The sequence below is a fragment of the Diaphorina citri genome, unplaced genomic scaffold (assembly GCF_000475195.1).
Source record: "Diaphorina citri unplaced genomic scaffold, Diaci psyllid genome assembly version 1.1 scaffold263, whole genome shotgun sequence".
Lineage (NCBI taxonomy): Eukaryota > Metazoa > Arthropoda > Insecta > Hemiptera > Psyllidae > Diaphorina > Diaphorina citri.
This window is the reverse complement of record NW_007377700.1, coordinates 90,178-111,964: the sequence shown is the minus strand read 5'-3', so window position 1 is coordinate 111,964 and position 21,787 is coordinate 90,178. Positions and strand designations below refer to the sequence as shown.

The 21,787-nt window shown below is 34.5% G+C and overlaps 1 protein-coding gene across 1 annotated transcript in view; it reads right to left on the bottom strand.

Annotated features, from left to right (window-relative positions):
• Positions 1-9,245: 9,245 nt before the first annotated feature.
• Positions 9,246-21,787, bottom strand: part of LOC103506794 (dynamin) — a 49,538-nt gene continuing 36,996 nt past the window's right edge. Inside the window, exons 13-16 of the mRNA XM_026821767.1 lie at positions 14,479-14,659; positions 12,248-12,384; positions 11,176-11,362; positions 9,246-10,830 (exon numbers count right to left, since the gene is read on the bottom strand). Of these exons, the coding sequence (XP_026677568.1) occupies positions 11,242-11,362; positions 12,248-12,384; positions 14,479-14,659 (439 nt within the window). The 3' untranslated portion in view covers positions 9,246-10,830; positions 11,176-11,241. The remainder of the gene's footprint in view (positions 10,831-11,175; positions 11,363-12,247; positions 12,385-14,478; positions 14,660-21,787) is intronic.

The following is a 21,787-nucleotide window of genomic DNA, read 5'->3' as shown; positions in this document are numbered from 1 at the left end:
ACCTACTTAGTCTGAATTTTATGGTTACCGATCATTTCATTTGAAAACTAAGGCTGTAGATGCGAATTTTGTTCTTTGTGGATTTTGGGCCCTAAAATGAATCCCTCAGTTCCGAAAATACCTACAGGCACTACAGATAGGGATGATTACAGATACCTATAACATATTTTTAATTTATAGAAAAACAAACCTGATTCAAGAGACAGAAGCTTACTTCACAGTAGTAAGCTACTACTGTTGTGGTAAATTATAGCCGAGGAATCTCGACCTTGAATAAATTCTGAACCCGCGAACTCCTGATTATCAGGCGAGCGGTTGACCATGGATATTCTTGTTTTTTGTTAAATTACGTACAAAACAGAGAAACTTTGAGCCGAAAAATTCGCTGGTTCAACGCCAGTTGTAAATGAATCGACAAAAATATTTTCATTATTTATTATTACCAACCTCAGGTGGTGTTGTGGTTAACACGGTGGGCTTTGAATCTGGAAGTTGGTCGTTCAAGTTCAAGTGAAAGTCATAAAATTTGGCATAGCGTATTAAGCGGGGAACGACATTTGTGACAAGCAATTACATATGTGTAATACAATTAAAAATACATTATTATACCCCATTTTTAGAGGTTTGACAGAGGGAACTGTAAGTGCTAAGGTCTTATCGTCCCGAAATTGAAGAGAGAAGAAAGACAAAATAGGATAAAGCTAGCCGTTCTGAAAACGATATTAACATTCCAAACCAGGTACCTACTCGAACTTTCTAGGATTACTGTTCAGCTGAATTCCCATTTACGTACATTTGTCAGAGCAGATTTTTTATTAATCTTTACACATTCCAAACCAGGTACCTACTCGAACTTTCTAGGATTACTGTTCAGCTGAATTCCCATTTACGTACATTTGTCAGAGCAGATTTTTCATTAATCTTTCGTAGTTTGTTGTCCGTAGTTTGGTGAATATTTTTGATTTGAGTAGTAGACAATTTTTAATGTGCACTTGGGTAGGTAGGTTTACTTACGATATTTCCTAAACATGAAATTATTGGTGGAGATGATTAATTCACCACTAAAATTCTTACTGAGATTATAGGTTGCGTTCTGATGATATAATTGATTTAAGTCGCATTCTAACGCGTCTTATTATTTGACATACATACTCGTACTTCACTTACCGCCGTGTCTACGAAATTTTAACTCAATTCATTCAATGAAAACAACAATGATATAATTGATTTAAGTCGCATTCTAACGCGTCTTATTATTTGACATACATACTCGTACTTCACTTACCGCCGTGTCTACGAAATTATAACTCAATTTATTCAATGAAAACAACATGGGCAATGCAAGGTATACTCATACTCTCATTACAATGGTACTTACACCGGTGACTCAGACATCTCCACTAATAATAAAGTTCAAATCATCATGCAAAATTAGTGGAGATGCCTATTTCACCATTTTTAATAAGGAGGTATCCTAATCAGTAGAAGGTACAGATTTTGAGACGGAAAATAATATAAAATTTACCTCTTGTACCTACTTGATTGGAATAATACAAGGTAAATAAATATTATGTACTGCCTGAAAAGTTCTTTTACTTCAGCAGGCTACTATATAGTGGTTGTATCTCATATTAACTTGGAAATAATAATTTTAGGTACTTACATGAAAAAAAAGCTAGTCGTGGAAAAAAGTATTTGATTTTCGTCAACTTTCCTGTCAATCTTAATGTGGAGATGCCTATCTCACCATTTTTAATAAGGAGGTATCCTAATCAGTAGAAGGTACAGATTTTGAGACGAAAATAATATAAAATTTACCTCTTGTACCTACTTGATTGGAATAATAGAAGGTAAATAAATATTATGTACTGCCTGAAAAGTTCTTTTACTTCAGCAGGCTACTATAGTGGTTGTATCTCATACTAACTTGGAAATAATAATTTTAGGTACTTACATGAAAAAAAGCTTGTCGTGGAAAAAAGTATTTTATTTTCCTGTCAATCATTAAATTTCAAGCAAACGGGTGGATTTGAAAAATCTCAAAATTTTCAATTTAGAATACCATCTAAGGGACTTTTCCATTAAGGCCATGTAAAAGGAATTTTCAATCCTATTCGGGTAGGATAAATAATAAGTTAAGTATGTACCTATTTTCTCTTGTAGGTATCTGCTGAAAAAAGTGTAAGTACCAAAAGGTATAACCGTTTCACTATACCTAATGTGCCGCGTCCATTTTAGTTTAGGACTATTGCACTGCAGTCAGCAATTATGTGTAACACAATTAAAAATGCCTTATTAAACCCCATTTTTAGAGGTTTGATAGAGGGAACTGTAAGTGCTAAGGTCTTATCGTCCCGAAATTGAAGAGAGAAGGAAGACAGGATAGGATAAAGCTAGCCGTTCTGAAAACGATATTATACCCTTTCCTAATGGCCCTATAAATATACGAATCCTCGAGTCGATTCCACAAAAAGGACTTTCTCACTCCTAACTTCGTACTTCTCACTCCCGACATGGAAAAAAATCGTACCATTTGTCGATTGTCTTGGAATGACGACTGTCTTTTTCCTGAGAAAGGATACTTTTCTGCACCCTACAATATTTTTTGAGCTTTTTCACGAGCAGTCCTTCACGAAATATTCTTCTCTTCATCCCATTATTTCATCCCCCATTTTATTACCATCTAAGGGACTTTTCCATTAAGGCCATGTAAAAGGAATTTTCAATCCTATTCGGGTAGGATAAATAATAAGTTAAGTATGTACATTGTACCTATTTTCTCTTGTAGGTATCTGCTGAAAAAAGTGTGAGTACCAAAAGGTATAACCGTTTCACTATGACCTGTGCGACAGTCTTCCTAATACGATAGAAGTATTTAAAATTGTAACCTTCCGTCAGTCAGAGGGGTGTGCTGTATCTTGTGTTCTTTGGAGGAAAACACTCCGTAAATGCTTGAACGATATTCCACTTGACAAATTTCTAAATATCTTAATACTATCTAGGTAGGTACATGTATTGGGTAATTGAACTTTTACCTAACCTACTTCTAATTTGATGGAGTACGATTTTCAGTTCTTCCAATCCTCTTTTTCTGTCAAAAGTTACAAAGAAATGAGAGTATTTTTTATCCAGATATTTTGTCACATGCTCTTCAAACCTCTTGAAAGTTAATTATTGGTTACTCCATGAAATTTACTGTAAGAGGTACGTCACATCTGTCAAGCTGTCATTCTGAGAAAAATTGTGCGAAAAAAAGAGGTAGAAAAAAGTCAAAATGTCAATCCATGTTTTTTATCGCAATTGAAAGATCCTCCCATTTTTTGAAGTGATCAACACGTAGGGCCCAATATTAAGTCGCGTGCCCGCTTACCACACGCACGTTTCGTTCCAAAAAAGCGTTTTGAGATAAATGGAGTCAAAGTTTAGGACTAGTTAAAGTTTAATTAGAGATAGCCATTTTGTTTTTGCTCTCATTTCAATACAAAACTAAAGTGAAGTATGCGAAAAATATAAAAAGTAGATCTTTTCGCGCTCTTTCCAACGATATAGATAACTCAGAAAGTCGATTTTTGGACTTAGTCCGGTCTGCCTTTTACCCATTCAAAAATAATGTACCTATCCACTTGACTTGAATAATTATGACAAATTCTAGCTAAGATGGGTTTTGTACCTAGGAGCTAGGATATTAAGGTTACAGGTCACACTTGACAGGGCGAACATCCTCTGCTTACGAGTAGATTAATATTCACTGCGAAGCTTTCAGCCTAGCGTCGAATTGCTGTCGAAGAGTGAGTCACATTAGTGTCATGTTTAACCATTTAAATATGGTACAGGAATAAACCCATCTGTCACATTCTGTCGAAAAAGTTACTCAAGTAAGGCACCTGTTATCGGAAAATATATACGCCTCAGCAGGAGGTGTGAAATACAAGATTTTTAGGACCCTTAAGAGCGTCACATTTCTCACTCCCTCTCCCCCATCCTCTACTCTCCACCCTTAACAATAATTGAAACATCATTACTATTTGTCATCAAAGTCTAGTTTGAATTTGAACATCACCCTAAATATTTCAATTGTAGGATTTCTCCCCGGTTTTCGTCTTTTTTTATTTCTCCCACCCCAAAATTACTTACATGAATATCAAGAGGTATATAATTTTAAGGGTGCATTTTTATATAAAAATAATTGTTTTTATAAGCTATTGTACTCGAACTTAATACTATTATTTGTTCTTGTACAAATCCTTCAATCCTCTCAGAACAAATGTATTATCAACACATCAACTTGTTTTGTTCTGCCAAATCCTAGATTCATATAGGAAAAGCGTACGTTTTTATATTTTATTGAAAGAGCAGTGGGCACTTTTGTAACCAAAAAATCAGAATAATTATCTAGTCTGTAATGAATCAAGTCATGCTGTGTTAATCTGTGCAGGACAAGACACTTGGATTTCTCTGATGTTCACACCAGATTTTTATTTAGGTAGGAGAATTTATAGATTATGCTAGATAGGATTGAAAGAGCAGTGGACACTTTTGTAACCAAAAAATCAGAATAATTATCTAGTCTGTAATGAATCAAGTCATGCTGTGTTAATCTGTGTAGGACAAGACACTTGGATTTCTCTGATGTTCACACCAGATTTTTATTTAGGTAAAAGAATTTATAGATTAGGTATGCTAGATAGGTCTCTCTAAGTAGGAATCTTCCATACCTATGTAACACAAATTAGCTTCGTACCTGAATGAGTTGTTTGGTGGAGATACCAATTTACCGATTAAAATTTTAGGTAGAAAGTTAGGCATCTTACCTATACTGGGATGATAACATTGAACTATAGAGCCAGTGGTAAAAATTATAAACTCTTTATTTAAAGTTAGTGTATGTGTAGGTTAATACCTAAAACTGGCGTGCTGAGGCCGGAACTTGGCCTGTATTTCAGGGAAATTCCGTATTTCAGGGAGCTAATGGTATTTCAGGTTAATACCTACCTAAAACTGTCGTGCTGAGGCCGGAACTTGGCCTGGCACACTGCCGTGCGCCTGGACAACAATGAGCGGGATTATTACCTAAGGCAATCTCTGCTATCTAATCCTGAAGAAGTTACATAAAAATAAACAGGGGAAATTCCGTATTACAGGGAGCTAATGGGGTTCTAAACTTTGAATGGGAAATTGAAATAATTCTTGCTTCATTTTGACTGACCCTCGCAACAGAGTATGAAAATAATTTTCCACGAAAAATGAGAATATGGAAAGCTGAGCCAATATTGCTTCTCTGTTCCCTGCTCGACAAAACGTAATTTCCCTATCTTGATTTTATTTTTCGTTAAAGAAACAAAATTGAAATTGCAGTTTTTTTCTTCTTCCTATAATACGTACTTTCCTTCTTCGTAAAGTCTTGGAGACATTTCATCTTCTCTCGCAAGCCCTCTCCCTTGCCTTCAATTGTCAGCCCTTTTTCAACTCCCCTCTGGGTACTCAACCCTCAGTTTTCTAAAATACATACATCCTATATAAAAGTTTTTTTCTATACTTACATAAAAATATTATACGGAAAACATTTTCAGAAGGTAAGAAGAACGCCATTCTAGAATTCTTGGAAAAAATGGGTGTTACTCCGACTTTTTTTATAATTCTTGTGATGCAACAGCTAAACTAGAAAAGAATAGATAGGCAGGCATTTTCACCAGACAATATCAACCTGGAATCCTGGATGACAGTGAAAATGTAGCTTGGTAGATAACTTCAGCAAAAAATATCGGGAAACATTTGCTGATGACGTGGCCCGCCGCGCGCCGTCAGTAAAGTGGACGGTATTTGGACAGGTCACTATTTGGGACATCACATGCGGGCTATTTCGGGGTGTAGGTACCAACTTAGCCTCGCGAGGACAAATTTAATGAAGAGATGGTATAATTCCAGCGGAAAAGGTGGCATGTCATGAAAAAAAAAAAAAAAAAAAAAAAAAAATGCGGCTGATGGCGTTTCACAATCTACTCATATGATCGATCACGTATCCAGTTAATTCCGAACAAACTTTCTCCATTATTTTTTTGCTCAAGGTTTTCTTCTTCTTACTCCCTGTTCCCTCTTTTCTGATTATATCCTTCGAAAAACATGGATTGTTTCTTTTTCATCCCCTCTACAAATTTGAAACATTTTGGTCAGTTCTCCCTTTCTCTTGTTTACTTGTTACAAAATCGCACAAGGCAAGGACCATTGTAACTTTTCTTGCTTGGAGTTTTAAGTAGAATAGAATGGGATCTACCTTTTGTTTACACTGCCAACTTCTTTACTTCTTCGCTTTTTCCCGTGTACAGACGGGGTCGGCGTTTTTCGTCAGCCCTCAATCAGCCCTAGGGTGATCGCTTTTGGGCTGACATTTGGTTTTGGCTACAGAATTTTACGAGTGGATGCCCTTCGACTCAACCTTTGCTATTTCTTTAGCAAAGGAAATTCAGGCTGGTATACTCACTGTTTATAGTCCCCCAGCCAGACTAAGCTGGTCTACTCCCTGTTTAACGTCCCCCAGCCAGACTTTTTGTTTACACTGCCAACATAGGACAGAAAAGTCTCTTTAATCCCGTAGTCTTAACAGTCGAATAAAGAAGGTAAATTTAGGTGATCTTATTTGAGTAGGTAAGGACCTAACCCAATAGCGAATACCGGGGTTCAAGTTTATGAACTAGCAAAATATAGTCCCTGGCAGTCCAGAGTGCCATAAGAGGGACCAATATTTAGATGGTTAAAAATGTTGGATTACCTATAGTCCAATACCTATTTAACATTTGAACACAATGAATTGAAAGGTATGGAGGATACTGAAGGATGTTAGGTGGCAAACAGCTTCTGGAGACAGCATACGCGATACCTACAAGACCTGAGAATAAATTACCAGCCTTTTTTTGTTCTTAGAAAGAAAAAACGTCTTGAGTGAAGGAAGTAATGAAATTTGCTCGTTTGCTGTTTTTTCCAGAAGACATTACTAACGAGAACCCAGCTTCTAAAAGAAAATGAAAAAACTGAACATTTCGGAAAGATTTTTGTGCTGAACATATGGAAGCCTGTCAGCGCTGAAAACTTGTATCCTTGGTAACCATGGAAACCAAGCCTTTCCACGGAGGGCGTATATTTATATTTTATATACGTGTATATATCGATTCAAATTCGTCCATTTCACATTTTCCCTTTTTCTTTTCGATGTTTTCCCCTTTCCACTTATCATCTCTCCCTGTGACTCTCTCTCCCTTTCCCCCTCGAACTCTCTTTTTCCCCTTCATTTTGTGCTCTTTAATACCTTTCATTTCCAACAATAATAATGCTGTGGAAAATAAATAGATAGGTACCTATATACTCCTACCTTCCTACCACCTATCTGTAACCGAGTATCGAATACAAGTTTGGTTATACTGAAAAACTAATTTTTGTAGTGAAACCCTCAGAGGCAGTTGAAAGTTCAAAGTATATTGGGTCTATTGGTCTATTTATACAACTGTAATAAATTGTATACCACCGTAATCTTGAACTTTGATTTGTAGGTTGGATGGAAAATGACTAAAGTTCTTCTGAGTGAGAAAGTTTCTCAAGATAGAACGGAGTTGACGTCAAAGATAATTCGCCAGGAATTGAACGAGAGATGGACATAGAGGTGACCTCTATAACTGGTGAAAACTGGCGGTCCTTCATTCTATACTCTGCATTTTCCTCCTCAGATAGGTAGGAATCTAAAACATTAGGTTGGGTCCTGAAGGCATAGGTATAAACCGCTGCGTACTGGGGTCAAATCTTTTTCCCAAACACAAACAGTCAAACATATTTCTGCTGATAAAGTTCTCTTGTATGCAAGATGTTCCACTAGAATCACTTGATAGTCTGTCTCTCTAAGTAGACTCCTCTACATATTCTCTGAGTGAGAAAGTTTCTCAAGATAGAACGGAGTTGACGTCAAAGATAATTCGCCAGGAATTGAACGAGAGATGGACATAGAGGTGATCTCTATAACTGGTGAAAACTGGCTGTCCTTCATTCTATACTCTGCATTTTCCTCCTCAGATAGGTAGGAATCTAAAACATTAGGTTGGGTCAGGCATAGGTATAAACCGCTGCGTACTGGGGTCAAATCTTTTTCCCAAACACAAACATATTTCTGCTGATAAAGTTCTCTTGTATGCAAGATGTTCCACTAGATAGTCTGTCTCTCTAAGTAGACTCCTCTACATATTTATACATAAGCTAGCACAGGCCGTGCGTTCGCCAAGTCCTATGTCAATGGCTTTCTGTACTTCAATGAATTTCTTTGAATAATCTGTCTCCACTGGTTTGCTGGGGAAAAAATTAAAAGAAAAATGGTCAAAATGTGATTTATAACTATAGGTACCTACTATGTATAATACCTAATAAAAAAAAGGACGATTGAGATTCTTTGAATAATCTGTCTCCACTGGTTTGCTGGGGAAAAAATTAAAAGAAAAATGGTCAAAATGTGATTTATAACTATAGGTACCTACCTACTATGTATAATAAAAAAAAGGACGATTGAGATTCAACAATCAACAAAGAAAGTTTGGTGAGCTTTCGAGAATACTCAGATTCCCATCATCAGACCAAAAATCACGAGAGAAATTAGGTACGTACGTACACTTTTTTTACGAATTTGAAACCTATTTAAAATTTGAAGATAAAATGGTCACTCTTTGTCAGCGACTTTCGTAGGAACCTGTTCCCATAAGTAAAATTTCAAAATTAACTTCCCATTTCGCAAAATGCTACTTTATATACTATTTTTAATACATACTTTTTCAATTTCTCTATACGATAAACGTATGGGTTACAATAAGAACAATAAAAATATATCAATGAGTTGTAGCTACATATTCTAATGCACAAGAACTAGGTAATATATGATTACAACATTTAAAAAGAACATTTGTTTGGTACCAAATTGGTAGGTAACATAACATATCAAAATAAAAACATAAAAGAAAGCAAACCTATTAATATTCAATAAGATATTTATCAACTTCTTAAAATAACTTTAGCGTTATCAAATCAGGTAGTTTCGGAACTCAACTAGCTCCTATGAATCAAAAATTCAAGTTGACTTTTTCAGATCTTTAAAAAATGATGATTGAACAACTTGTACGGCGTTGTACAATTTGTAGGTACAACGAAATTTACATAAACGCAAAGAAAAGAAAATCTGTAAAATAATAAAAACGAAACGAAAAAGAAATAAACAAAAATTAAAGCTTTATACAAATGATAATTATAATGTATTTATAAATAATGAACAATAATATACAGAAACATAAAGATTTTTTTAAAGGTATATAAAATTAAAAAATATTGCTCACATGTGACAAAGGTTTTGGATTTATTGTTAAAATTAATTGAAATTAGACACAGGATGCAGAACTGTGCAGTATTTTGCCTAAGCCCGGAACCACAGTCACTCCTGAATGGTTAAAATAAAGGATTTGGTGTTTGATCGGTCGTCTTCGATACTAACTTGATCAATCAGATCTCTACATAAAAAATAGAGATCTGAATAAACCTACTCATATTTATTTAAACTAGCATTACTAAGCTGCTGACAACCGGGAAAGACTATCATTTTGCATCATCTGGTGGTAAATATTGAAGTTAACCAACTGCTGACTAAAAACCTCTTTCGCTGAGAATTCAAAGAGCATAATCATTTGATTACATTAAAACTGGACTGTGGTGCTGGCCTGCTATTAGAAGAACGAACATCCATGATATGTAGACGATTCTACAACATAAATACAACACATATTGTTTTACAAAAGCAAACTTTCTCCTTAAAACCAGTCTATATTTTAGTATACTCCTAACTTTCGTAAGCTGATTTTATTGTTCGAAGATAAACGCAGCTTGAAACAAAATGTTAACTTTTGTCACACTTAAATAACATAAATAATAATGAAAATAACACAGTAAATCATAACACAATAAACAAAAGGAAAATGTCTTTTAAATAACAAGTAAGTTACATATTTTTTTTCTTTTGATTTATGTACCTAAAATTATTATTATTGTTACTATTTTAAAAGGTGCAAATGAAGAGATATCAATAAGCAACATGAACCGTATATTTATACTTACTGGGCGGCAGATACAAGCAATAAAATATGCCCTATAATCCCTAGATATCTTGTCACTCACTAAACGAAAATTCAAGATGGAATACAGTATATTCGGAGGGTTCTAATTTTAGGGAAACCTTTTTGTACGTTTTTTTCTTTATTAGTATTTTATCAGAAGCAAAGAAATACATTATAATTTCACCAGATAATTTTCCATATGCATTTACTTCTCTGTTCTCTACACTCAATTGTCTAGTCAGTTACTTCAAATAAAGGAACTAATAATAAGTTAAATCAAATTAACTAAACTCTCATTTTCATATGAGACTTGATAGAATCAAGTAGTGAACAAAAGTTATGACCCCTCAGTCCGGGGACCGTTTGGATTTGGTGTTTCATAGATTGATAAAATTCATAGAAATAAATAAAACTTGGAAAGTCTACAATAAATACGACGAAGAAAGATACTAACCTAAATTAAAATCACAAAATAAACATATATGAAAAATACACATAAGAGAAGGTAAGAGAGAAAAGGGGAGGGTGGTGAATCATTTGTAAAGATACTAAATATAACAAACTTAACAAAATAACTTTTAACGAATGGATTAAATATGGTATTTCATAAAGTAGCAGAAGGTTATTGTTAAAATATAAATATGTATATCATACTACAGAACAGAAAGATCTTCTTGGCCAAGCTCCACAGCTACTGTCTTTCCTAGAAAAATGGAAACAAAATCAAAATTTAGATTAATTTCAAATAAATGGAGTTCCATTTGTCAATTTTTTCTTTCTTAGTCGAAATGTTCAAACCAGGTGATTTTTCGATTTTCTAAAAAAGTTCCTTAGACCCCAAAATTTATATACAGGGTGTCAGATAAACAATAGCACCTTATTTTCAAGACAGGTAATTCCATTCAAAGTTTCAAAAGTTAATGAGGGACGGGAATCGTCCACATTTAAATTAGACCATTCCTCAAAAGCGGTAACTTTGAAAAATGAGAAAAAAATACAAATGCAAATTTACAAGATACTTTACCTGCACATGTCCGTAAGAACTTACCTCGTTTCTGTGTAACTCTACAATAGTACATATTTTTCGTAAATCGAGGTTTTTACAATTATTTTTTTACTTGAAGCGACTAGCAAAAGCATTTGAAAGTTCGTTGACAGCATGTTGCGTTACGGCCTGACCCACAGCTTGCTGCACTCTCTGAGGAATTTGTGGCATTGGCATGCTACCTACACGGCTGCAGGGGAAAAAGTTGAAGAGGAGAAGAGATTAGATTGGTTATGTGTAGAGAAAACGCACATTTTCCTTGTGGAATCTGAACTAAACTGATGTATTGAGACATCAATCAAGATGATTTCCCCTCTTTTGAAGGAAAATGCGGAATTTAGTTTGACCAAGTTAACACTAGGTGGCGTGGTAGCGCTTGTACATAAACCATTGGAAATAAAAAATGGCATCTTCTCAACCCCCAAAAAAACTAGGATTGGTAGTTGGAGCCCAAAGCGATCACCCTAGTTAGGGCTGATTGAGAGGCTGACGAAAAACCGACCCCGTTCTTCTGTACGCGGATAAAGGCGAAGAAAAAGAAGGTAGTTGGAGTCTAATTCAGTTTTGATTCCACAAGAAAAATACGCGTGAAACTTGCAAGCTGTTTTTCGACATGAAAAATAAAGCATTAAGAGAGAATTTAGCAGGTAGACATAGTTCCTAACAAAAGTCGAAGTAAGCAGATTGATTTTATTTATCCAAGAAGTTGGGTGATGCAGTATGTTCCTAAAAAGAAGTTCGATTCGTGATCAGTAACAAATGTTCCCCCCTTGTTCAATAAATGAGCATATATTTTGACCAACATGTGTTGCTAGTAATCCTACGTACTGTGTAAAGGAGCTACTGTTTTTTCGAACGGTCGCGGTCGGTCTGAGAAACAACATCTTCTAGTTACTAGTAGATATATGAACTGACAGAAGTGAAAGCAAGCAGTGAAAATTTACTATTAGTTACAACCAACCAGTATTCAAGAATGGCTGAAGGTGTTAGAACTTACACGTAATCCACTGAAAACTTCAAGTGCCTATAAGTGCCTAATGTTAGCCTTTTACTGTTGCAGTGAAAACAAATTTACCTTCTAATCGCACGAAGATGAATGAATGCAAGAAACGGACAAAGAAAAAAAAATCTTAGTACATACAATAAACTTGGAGGAAAAAATCCTTTGAAAAGGAGGTAAAATAACTTAATACAATACGAATCCATATCATGATATTATGTAGATTTATATTTGGTAGGAATTCATTTATCGCGCTTAGCTTTTCTAACTTTTCAACATTATCGACCTAATTTTATCAAAGACCTCTCGTAAGGCATTTCTGAAACGTGCTCTAAGTAAAATGAATTTTCGAGAAAAGAATAAACTTATTTTTTTTAAACTCAATACGTAAATATTTTTTCACTTTAATTTATGTGTATATCTGTATATGCAATATTATAATAATAACAAAAATCAAAACATTTCAAATTTTCTTTAATAACATCAAAAGAAACCCTGTATTACGCACCTTACGCGGTCATATTTTTTTTTTCAAACCTGAAGCAAAAACAGCACAAGGAAAGACAGAAGTGAGGGAAAGTAAAAGTGAATGGATGGAGGCACTTAAAAAGCAGAAGACAGTAGTGTGAAGCTAGATATATTCTTCTTAGGAGGACAAAATAGGTAATAGGGCCCATTGGGGTTCCGGGGCCGTAGGAGTGAGATCTAGAGTAGTTATCAACTGGTGATCGCGTAAGGTGCGTATTCATCCTCAGGAACGTAGACAATAGGGTAGCATGCAGTCCCCGAGAGGAGAGAAATAGTAAACGCGTAATTTTCTAGTGGAATCTGAACCGTTATTCCCCTCTCTTCTGAAACCCATTGCCCCTTTTTAAGAGAAAATACAAAATTTAGTTTAACAAGATAAAACTAGGTGGCGTGATTGCACTTGTACATCAACCATTGGAAATCTAAGATGTCGTCTTCCCAATCCTAAAAAAATCTAGGGTTTACTATAATGTTTATCAATATTCTACAATATTGTGAAACACAAGTCAAAGGTTAGGAGTTGGGCTTCAGAAGAGGGAGAAAATCGGTTCAGATGAAGCCCTGTTCAACATCTCTCAGTTTGAGACCGTCCAGTGGTAACATGTATTTCTTTTCTCGTTCCTGAAAGCGCAAGAACATCCTAGCTAGAGACACACTTTGGAGTAAACTAAAACCCTGTCTATTTGTTCCTCTGTTACCATTGTATAGGCATACTCATGTACCTACTGACTGTGACAGTATGCAATGCAGCCACCACGATCAAATAGGAGGTAATAAGTTTACTGTCATTCCCAACATTTGACCAATGAAGGGTCACAAAAATCCAAAAATGGTAATGGCCTCCTCATAAAGCTGATAATTAGTATAATGGTTGTTTAACTTTAAAATGAAACCAGCCAAGTGGTTTTCATTGGAAATTTCAGTGACTTTTGAGGTCGAATTTTTTGACACATGAAGCATATTTCGACTGTGAAACCTCCCAGGTGGTTGATTAATGTCATCATGGGTTTTCTGACATGATTTCAAAATTTCTGATAAACATAATGTGTTTGCTCTACTTTTGTTATCTGTAATTAATGTCTAAAAGACCATTGTAAATGAAATTGAAAACGAGAACCTTAATTTACGTAGTATACTTGTAAGTATAGAAAGTGATCTGCGCAAGCCATCCGTGATATGAAAAAGATAAATATATACGTAATTGATTAATGTCATCATGGGTTTTCTGACATGATTTCAAAATTTCTGATAAACATAATGTGTTTGCTCTACTTTTGTTATCTGTAATTCATGTCTAAAAGACCATTGTAAATGAAATTGAAAACGAGAACCTTAATTTACGTAGTATATCTACTTGTAAGTATAGAAAGTGATCTGCGCAAGCCATCCGTGATATGAAAAAGTTAAATATATACGTAGTTTATATCAGAGAAGAAAAGAAAAATGTTGAAAATATTTGGTTTGCTGCTAAAGCATATAAGAAACTAAAGGTGTGCATAAATTTAAACTGACATAACCAAACATTTAGGGATCCATCTATCTCCTATTGAGTTTATATTTGTACATCTCCTACCAACCTAAATACCTATGATTCTACCTACTATTGTACTCAGATTATAATCTCCTAGTTTCAGAATAGTGAAAATGCATAAATATTTATAAGACTGCCAAACTTTTAGACATTTGATACGTTCAGTAAACGTTCCCTAAATGTCTCAAGAAAACTTCTGAATTTTTCCGTAATTCCAATTCAATCAGAATAATTTGAAACAATTTACAGAGCCCCTTCCAGGCGGGGCAGGCGGTTGCCCAGGGCCGGGCCTGTTAGGAATCGCCGGGGCCGGCCGACCCGAGGCGGGAGGAGGGGGTGGCACTCGGCCTGAGGCGGCGCCTGCCGGAGCTGGGGCTGCGGGGGTAGGGAGGCCGCGTCTCGGATTACCAGGGCTAGGAGGAGACAACCTGGAACACGTTGTACAACCCGTGATCTTCCCTTAGGGGATTTTGCTAGACTACTGTGCGGAAGGTACTTCTATCTAAAGGACTACTGTGCAAGGATTGATTCATTACAAAGTTAGGAGACGTTTTGCTACAGGGTTGGTGCGAGGATTGGTTCACTACAATATAATTATAAATAAATAAATAAAAACAGGAAGGCGAAGGGGTGTAAAAAATTTGGGCCCAAGTGTCCCAAAAGGGGGACGCTAGCTTGAGAATCTAAATTCTTAATTGGCAAATCAAGAATAGGGCTTGAAATTTTAACAGATCGGAGTATCAAGAATAGGTACGTAATTATTTTTTATTTCGAATATTCTTAAAAATGGTCTTTTACCAGTAAAATATTTTTTTTTTTTTTTTTTTTTTTTTCTGTTCTGGGAACGAGGAGAGTACCTAAACATATATGTGTTCCAGTTCAATTGATTTTCAAATGCTAATATTGCGATAGCAATGATAGCATATTGTCAGATATAACGGAGCGGAGAGCAAAGAGGATACAGCTTTTTTTTCTCAGTTCTATGCGGTTTGGAGTCGTCTCTTTCCTCCACCTGCTCAATTCACCATGCTCTCCGCTCCTATCTGTTTTTAGCCTAAAATTTATCTATCGAACTCAGCTGGGTAAAAAAAGATAGATAGAGGTACAAAGGAGAAAAAGTAAGTGTCTAAAATTTATGCGCACTAAGCAAAACCTATATAAAAATACCAAATTTATTTAGAATTAATGATGTGTTTCAAAATAAGTTTGACAATCATTGAATAGGACTACAAGCTAAGTAAGAGAGATAAATAAACCCATCTTTTTTATTTAATACCAAATTTATTTAGAATTAATGATGTGTTTCAAAATAAGTTTGACAATCATTGAATAGGACTACAAGCTAAGTAAGAGAGATAAGTATTTTATAAATAAACCCATCTTTTTTATTCGAAAAATAAACGTATGAAAACGGAGATTGATTGAGGCAATCATATGCACATTTGTTCAAGATATTTCTCGCATAATATGTAAGGATATTAATGCTCACAGAGCAGGCTTTTCTTTCGAAGCATAACTTTTTGCTGCAGTTCAAAAGATATCAAGTTCTAGCTGCAATTCCCCATTGTTGTATAAAAAGTTGTCAAATATTCTAGAGGGATCAAGTACCAAGTAAAACTATGTTTGAATTCAGACTCCCATATTTAAGATTTGAACCAATCACCTCCTAATATTTTACTTAATTCTATCTAAGCTTCTTATGCGGGTATTAATAACAAAGTGTTAATGTACTAACCTATGCCTTAAGAAGCGAATATTGAAAAATAAACGTATGAAAACGGAGATTGATTGAGGCAATCATATGCACATTTGTTCAAGATATTTCTCGCATAATATGTAAGGATTTTAATGCTCACAGAGCAGGCTTTTCTTTCGAAGCATAACTTTTTGCTGCAGTTCAAAAGATATCAAGTTCTAGCAGCAAAACCCCATTGTTGTATAAAAAGTTGTCAAATATTCTGGAGGGATCAAGTACCAAGCAAACCTATGTATTTGAACCTTTGAATTCAGACTCCCATATTTAAGATTTGAACCAATCACCTCCTAATATTTTACTTAGTTCTATCTAAGCTTCTTATGCGGGTATTAATAACAAAGTGTTAATGTACTAACCTATGCCTTAACTACTTTTGGCCTTCACTATTTACTATTAGTTACAACCAACCAGTATTCAAGAATGGCTGAAGGTGTTAGAACTTACACGTAATCCACTGAAAACTTCAAGTGCCTAATAAGTGCCTAATGTTAGCCTTTTACTGTCTGCACGCGTGATACATGCGCAACATTTCTTCGCGTTTCAACGCCTCCTCAGGACTTTCCTCCATCATGGCGGCCTGGGGAGAAATAGAGGTAATCTTTGTGAGGTCCTATATCTTCAGTAACTAAAACGTTAAATGGCGATTATTGGTTAGGTTTATATTAAACACCCCATGTATTGACATTATTGCTTAACGTTATGTTTATGGATACTTGATTGCATCTCCAAAGTACATCCAAAGACAATTAAGTATCCAAAAACATTAGCGGTAAGCAAATAAAACGCTTAATATTATTGAGGACAAAACGACTGGATTCCGGACACCAACCCCTAAACTGATAATATTTTATTGTCTTTGGCTGGTCCATGTTGTTCTTGTTGTAGCAATAGGTTCTCACGATGGATGCGTCTACGTCGCGGGACCACTTGGAGCAACTTCGCAAGGAGGAACTTCAGCCAAAGGCCATCAACCCCTATCAACCCAACCCAACTACCCTGCATTTCCACCTGGTTGGTCCATGATCTACTTTACTTCCTGCAGCAGAATAAAATTGCATACTTCGGCTGAGATTGAACCCACGCTGGTCTGATATTTTTTCTATATGAACCTTATTTGAGAGAAACTTGCCACTTCATCCAGTGAAACAAGGAGTTAAAGGAGATTTACTGGAGACCATCTTAGTTTGTAGTCCATCAAGTTCTCTTCTAATAAAGTCACTTAATTGGACGCTTTTTTTAAAGAAATATTTGTTGAACATCTATTTACTTTTCATTGTCCATTTTTCCCTGTCTATCCTAAAAGCACTGATTAAAAATATTGCATAAATAATATAATATTAAACAGTAAATAAATACAGTGATAATTTGAGTCTGTTATCAAAATCCCACACTCAGCTTTGTAAGCGTTAATGAATAGTAATAATATGTTATTGTCTGACTGCAATATCTAAGAGAGTGTAAGAGGTTGAAAATGCTAACTGTAAAACTGTTATTATTAGTTACATACTGGTATCTGCAATAATAGTTGATGCTCATTTGGAAGTATGTTATTGAGAATAACAAATGGAAGAAGAGAGAATTTTTAACAACTCACAAGATTATATCAAGAATAGCTATTGGGACAAAATTTCAGAGATGGCTGAGAAAAAGCAAATATAAAATTGGAACATTTTTTTTTCTCTTTGTAGGCAAAAGCAAAGGTATGCTATGGTAACAGTCAAGCCATTAGAGATATCCCTACAATACAGTCTGGAAATTCAATTGTTTTCTTTTTATATCAAAGTATCGCTCTGGACTTTGAACTTTTTTCTAGATAATAAACAAAGCTCTTTTTGTATGCTGGATCACTTAATGCGTCAGTATGTTATATTATCAAAATATATGAAACAAGTTTTACAGTATTTTCTAGCAGGAAAAGAAGTTCGAGCTACTTGAAAATGATTTTATAATGCCATAGGACAGAGATAACAAAGAATTACTAAATTAGTATAGTTACTAAAAAACATACGGCAGGCTCAAAATTTCTCATTTTAACAAGATTAAGCACAATTGAAAGATATTATCATCATAGGTTGTTTCGAAGATTTGAATTTCCTTTTTACAGATGTAGGATACGGAATCAAATGTTTATTGTAAAATAAGGAAATAGAGTTGAAATTCAATTAGAAACTTCGGAGCCCACCGTAAAAACGTTTAACCATAACCCAAAAATTACAAAGTTAACAACAAAAATAATATGATTTTTAAAACAAACAAAAATTGTGAGTTCAAATTTAAGAATACTTTAACAAACAAAATATTTATATTTACTTATTAAATGTTAAGATTAATATTCAATTGACAGAACTAATGTTAAATATTAATATAATATAGAATTACTTTTGTGTAATATTTATGAGAAGATGAGTTTAAGCAATGAGCCCATATTGACTGTTTTAAAAATAACCCATGCAGTAAATATCAGGATAGTGAGATTTGGCAAAGGCTGCTTCTAATTCTGCTAATTGTTCCTGTAACATGAAAATAACCAAAATTTCATTTAGAACGAGTGAAAATAAAGCTATATTAAAGAAAAGGTATGACAAAAATAAAGTAGGAAGGTACTCAGTAAGTAGATTTATTTGGTGGAACGATTAATTAATTCATTGAACCATAATCCTATGGTTGTGTTTTCTCAGCGCTCACTAACCATAAAATTGTAGCAGCAATCCGAACTAAACGGTAATTCAGACATCTCCACTATTCAGAGTATATTCGTTAGTGGAGACGCCAAAATCCCTGCGTATGTTTTTACTACTATACGGACTACAAACTATAAAGCATAAGTTATTTTTACTTTTTACATTATTTATTTTGATTTTTCCTCGACATAATGAAGTAGAATAGAATAGAATAGAATATACCTTGTTTATCCTGCTCGAATGAGACTAAAAATTCCCTTTACCCCAGCAGTCTAAACAAGGTCTCGTGTATTTTATGGGTTTAACATTGTACAATGAAGTAGACAGAATTTCATAAATTTAGGTATGTACCTATTTGGAACTAAGTATACGGTATACCTAGGTATTGCTCTGACCTTACGTACATTGCATCGTTTCAACAACTGAATTCCCTTTGGTAAATAAATATGGTCTGAAAGTAGATCATGTTAAGTATGTCTTCAAAGACAGCAAATTTAGGTATATAATTAATTTAGTACCCTTACTGGTGCGTAATACTCGTAGGTATGGCTGAGAACATATATCACGAAAATAGAACGTCATCAAAAGTAGGTAGTAAATTTCAAAGTAATAAACGCTGTGTTTTTTGGTAGGTACCTATGTAGACAACTTTTTGCAAAATTTTATACGTGATCTTGAAACCAGAAAGTAAAACTATAACATTGATTGTACAACGGGTAATTCTAACTCTGACATAAATTCTGTAATTTTATTACATTCGCAAAATAAATTTAAAACTTCTAAACAAGTTAAATTAAAAGTAACTCATTTAACTTGCGAAAAAAGGTATTTAAGAATTGATTGGATGAAATAAAATAGTCTTAATTTCGTTAGCACAGAAAGAGAAAATTAAAACAGTTAAATAATATAGAAAATTTAAATAGTTTTATATAAAACAGGGTCGTTCTTAATGCATTTAACGTACATAAAAATAAAAGAATAATCTATTTGAATAATATCACCGTATCAGGGGCATCAGTGAACAAGAAGTGAGCTAACGAAGTTACTCAGTGCTTTTTCCAAAACAAGTACAACACGAGGGTGTTTTTCACAACCAATCATATTACATGCTTGCGAAAATTTTCATTTTTCATTGGATATTTGTAACTGGGGGATAATTCAAAGGGAGGAAAAAAGAATAATGGCGGTCGATATATGTGAATACGCGTTTTTTGTTCTTTGTTGAATTTTGGTTTTTTTATTTTCTGGGAATGACGAGGGGTTTCTACCCAAATATCCATATTACAGGATAAAATATACATGTACCCGTCAAATTATTTATGTTTTACCATTGCCATTATTATGTTGCTCTCTTGTTTTTTCATAACTATCTATGATATCTTTGTTTTTCATACATGTATAGGTAGGTAAATAATTTAAAAATGAAAATGTTGGCAAAAATTGTGAGCCCTGAAAAATACCTAGGTATGGCTGAAGAAAATTAAAATAATAATAAAATTATCTGTTAAACAGTTTCAGCCGCAAAGGGGGTTATACATTCCAAAATAGAACACATTTTAACTTGGGTCAATGTCAATTAGGTATCTATTTATCCTAAAGCTGCTAAAAAGGAAACATGAGCAACAAACTAGAGAAGAAAGAAGAAAAGAAGAGGAAAGATTTGATCTGAATACCGATTAAAACAATAATAATCTAAAACAAAAAAAAACAAAAACACGCATTTTAACTAAATTCCCTTTATTTTTCTTTCTAATTTACTTTATGTTGCTTCAGAATAGTTGCCGTGAGTTTGAAGGACTTACCTGAGTGGTCACTTAAATTTCTGACTGGGGATGAATGTTGTTGATCCAAGTTAGATCCAGGAAGCGCATAGAGAGCTGAAAAATCAGGATTTTCCGTTTTGGCTATTCGTTTTTCATGATGTAAGTGGTGATGGTGACTCAAATGATGATGTTCCTCCACTAGACCAAGTAGTCCTAGGTTTGGCCTTAACTCGTCCATGAGTTTGGAACTATTTGTGTGACCAGGTTGATGATGGTGGTGATGATGATGAAAGTTAAGTTGTCTTGAGAATATTGCTGGGAAAATGTTAAACTGTTGTTCCGCTGTAGTGGTAATGGCTGATTCATTCCCTGATGTCACTTCAGTAGAGTCCGATACTGAATTACTGTTACCGCCACCATTTCCACTGCCAGAACAGTTGTTACTCGTTTTGAAATCCGTTTTAAAGCCGTATACTGCCTTTTCTTTCAAACAAACCGGAACTCAATTCTTATACACAAGAATCGAGTGAGCAGAAAATATTAATTCAAATTAGACTCACTTTTCATAAAACGGGTTAATCGGAAAAATTAATTATGTAAAACAAAAAGAAACGGATACCTAACCTCTTGAAACCAACGATATTATACCAATTATTAATATTATTATTTCGTTTACTAATAAAAGTATTATTATTTTTATCTGAATTTAATTAACATTATTATTGGGTGGTTACCTGTGTGAATGTTGTTCGATGTCTCCTCCGTGCTGGCGTAGGACATGAAGCCGTAGTGGGGGTGTGGCCAGGATGTTGAATGGGGGATGACACACCTGACACTACGATGGGCTCGTTTTTCAATTTCTTAAAGGCGCCTTCTGTTGTTGACAGAAAAAAAGTAAACAAAGATGAAGAAAATTTTCAAAATAGAATAGAATATACCTTGTTTATCCTGCCAGAAGGAGACTGAAAAGTCCCTTTACTCCCGCAGTCTAAACAAGATCTTATATATTCCATAGGTAAAGTTTACAAATAAGTATATAAAACCTTGCTTAAATTTAAAAAAAAGGGAGAAAAATACAAAATATTTGGCGATAAAGGTATTAGGAACTTACATAAAAGCAAAAAACTTAGGTACATAAAGCTTGTACAGTGGAACCTGTCCAATTGGGAATCCAAGGGACTGGCAATTTTTCTCTTTTATCCAGGTTTTCCAAATACAATTACACATGAAGGGGCCACGATTTTTTCCCGTTTATCCAGGTTTCCCTTTAGACGGGTCCCAATTTGACAGGTAAACATAAAACATTTTTTGTCATTCCAAATACAGAAGTCTATACCAAGTTTCAAGTCAATCAGC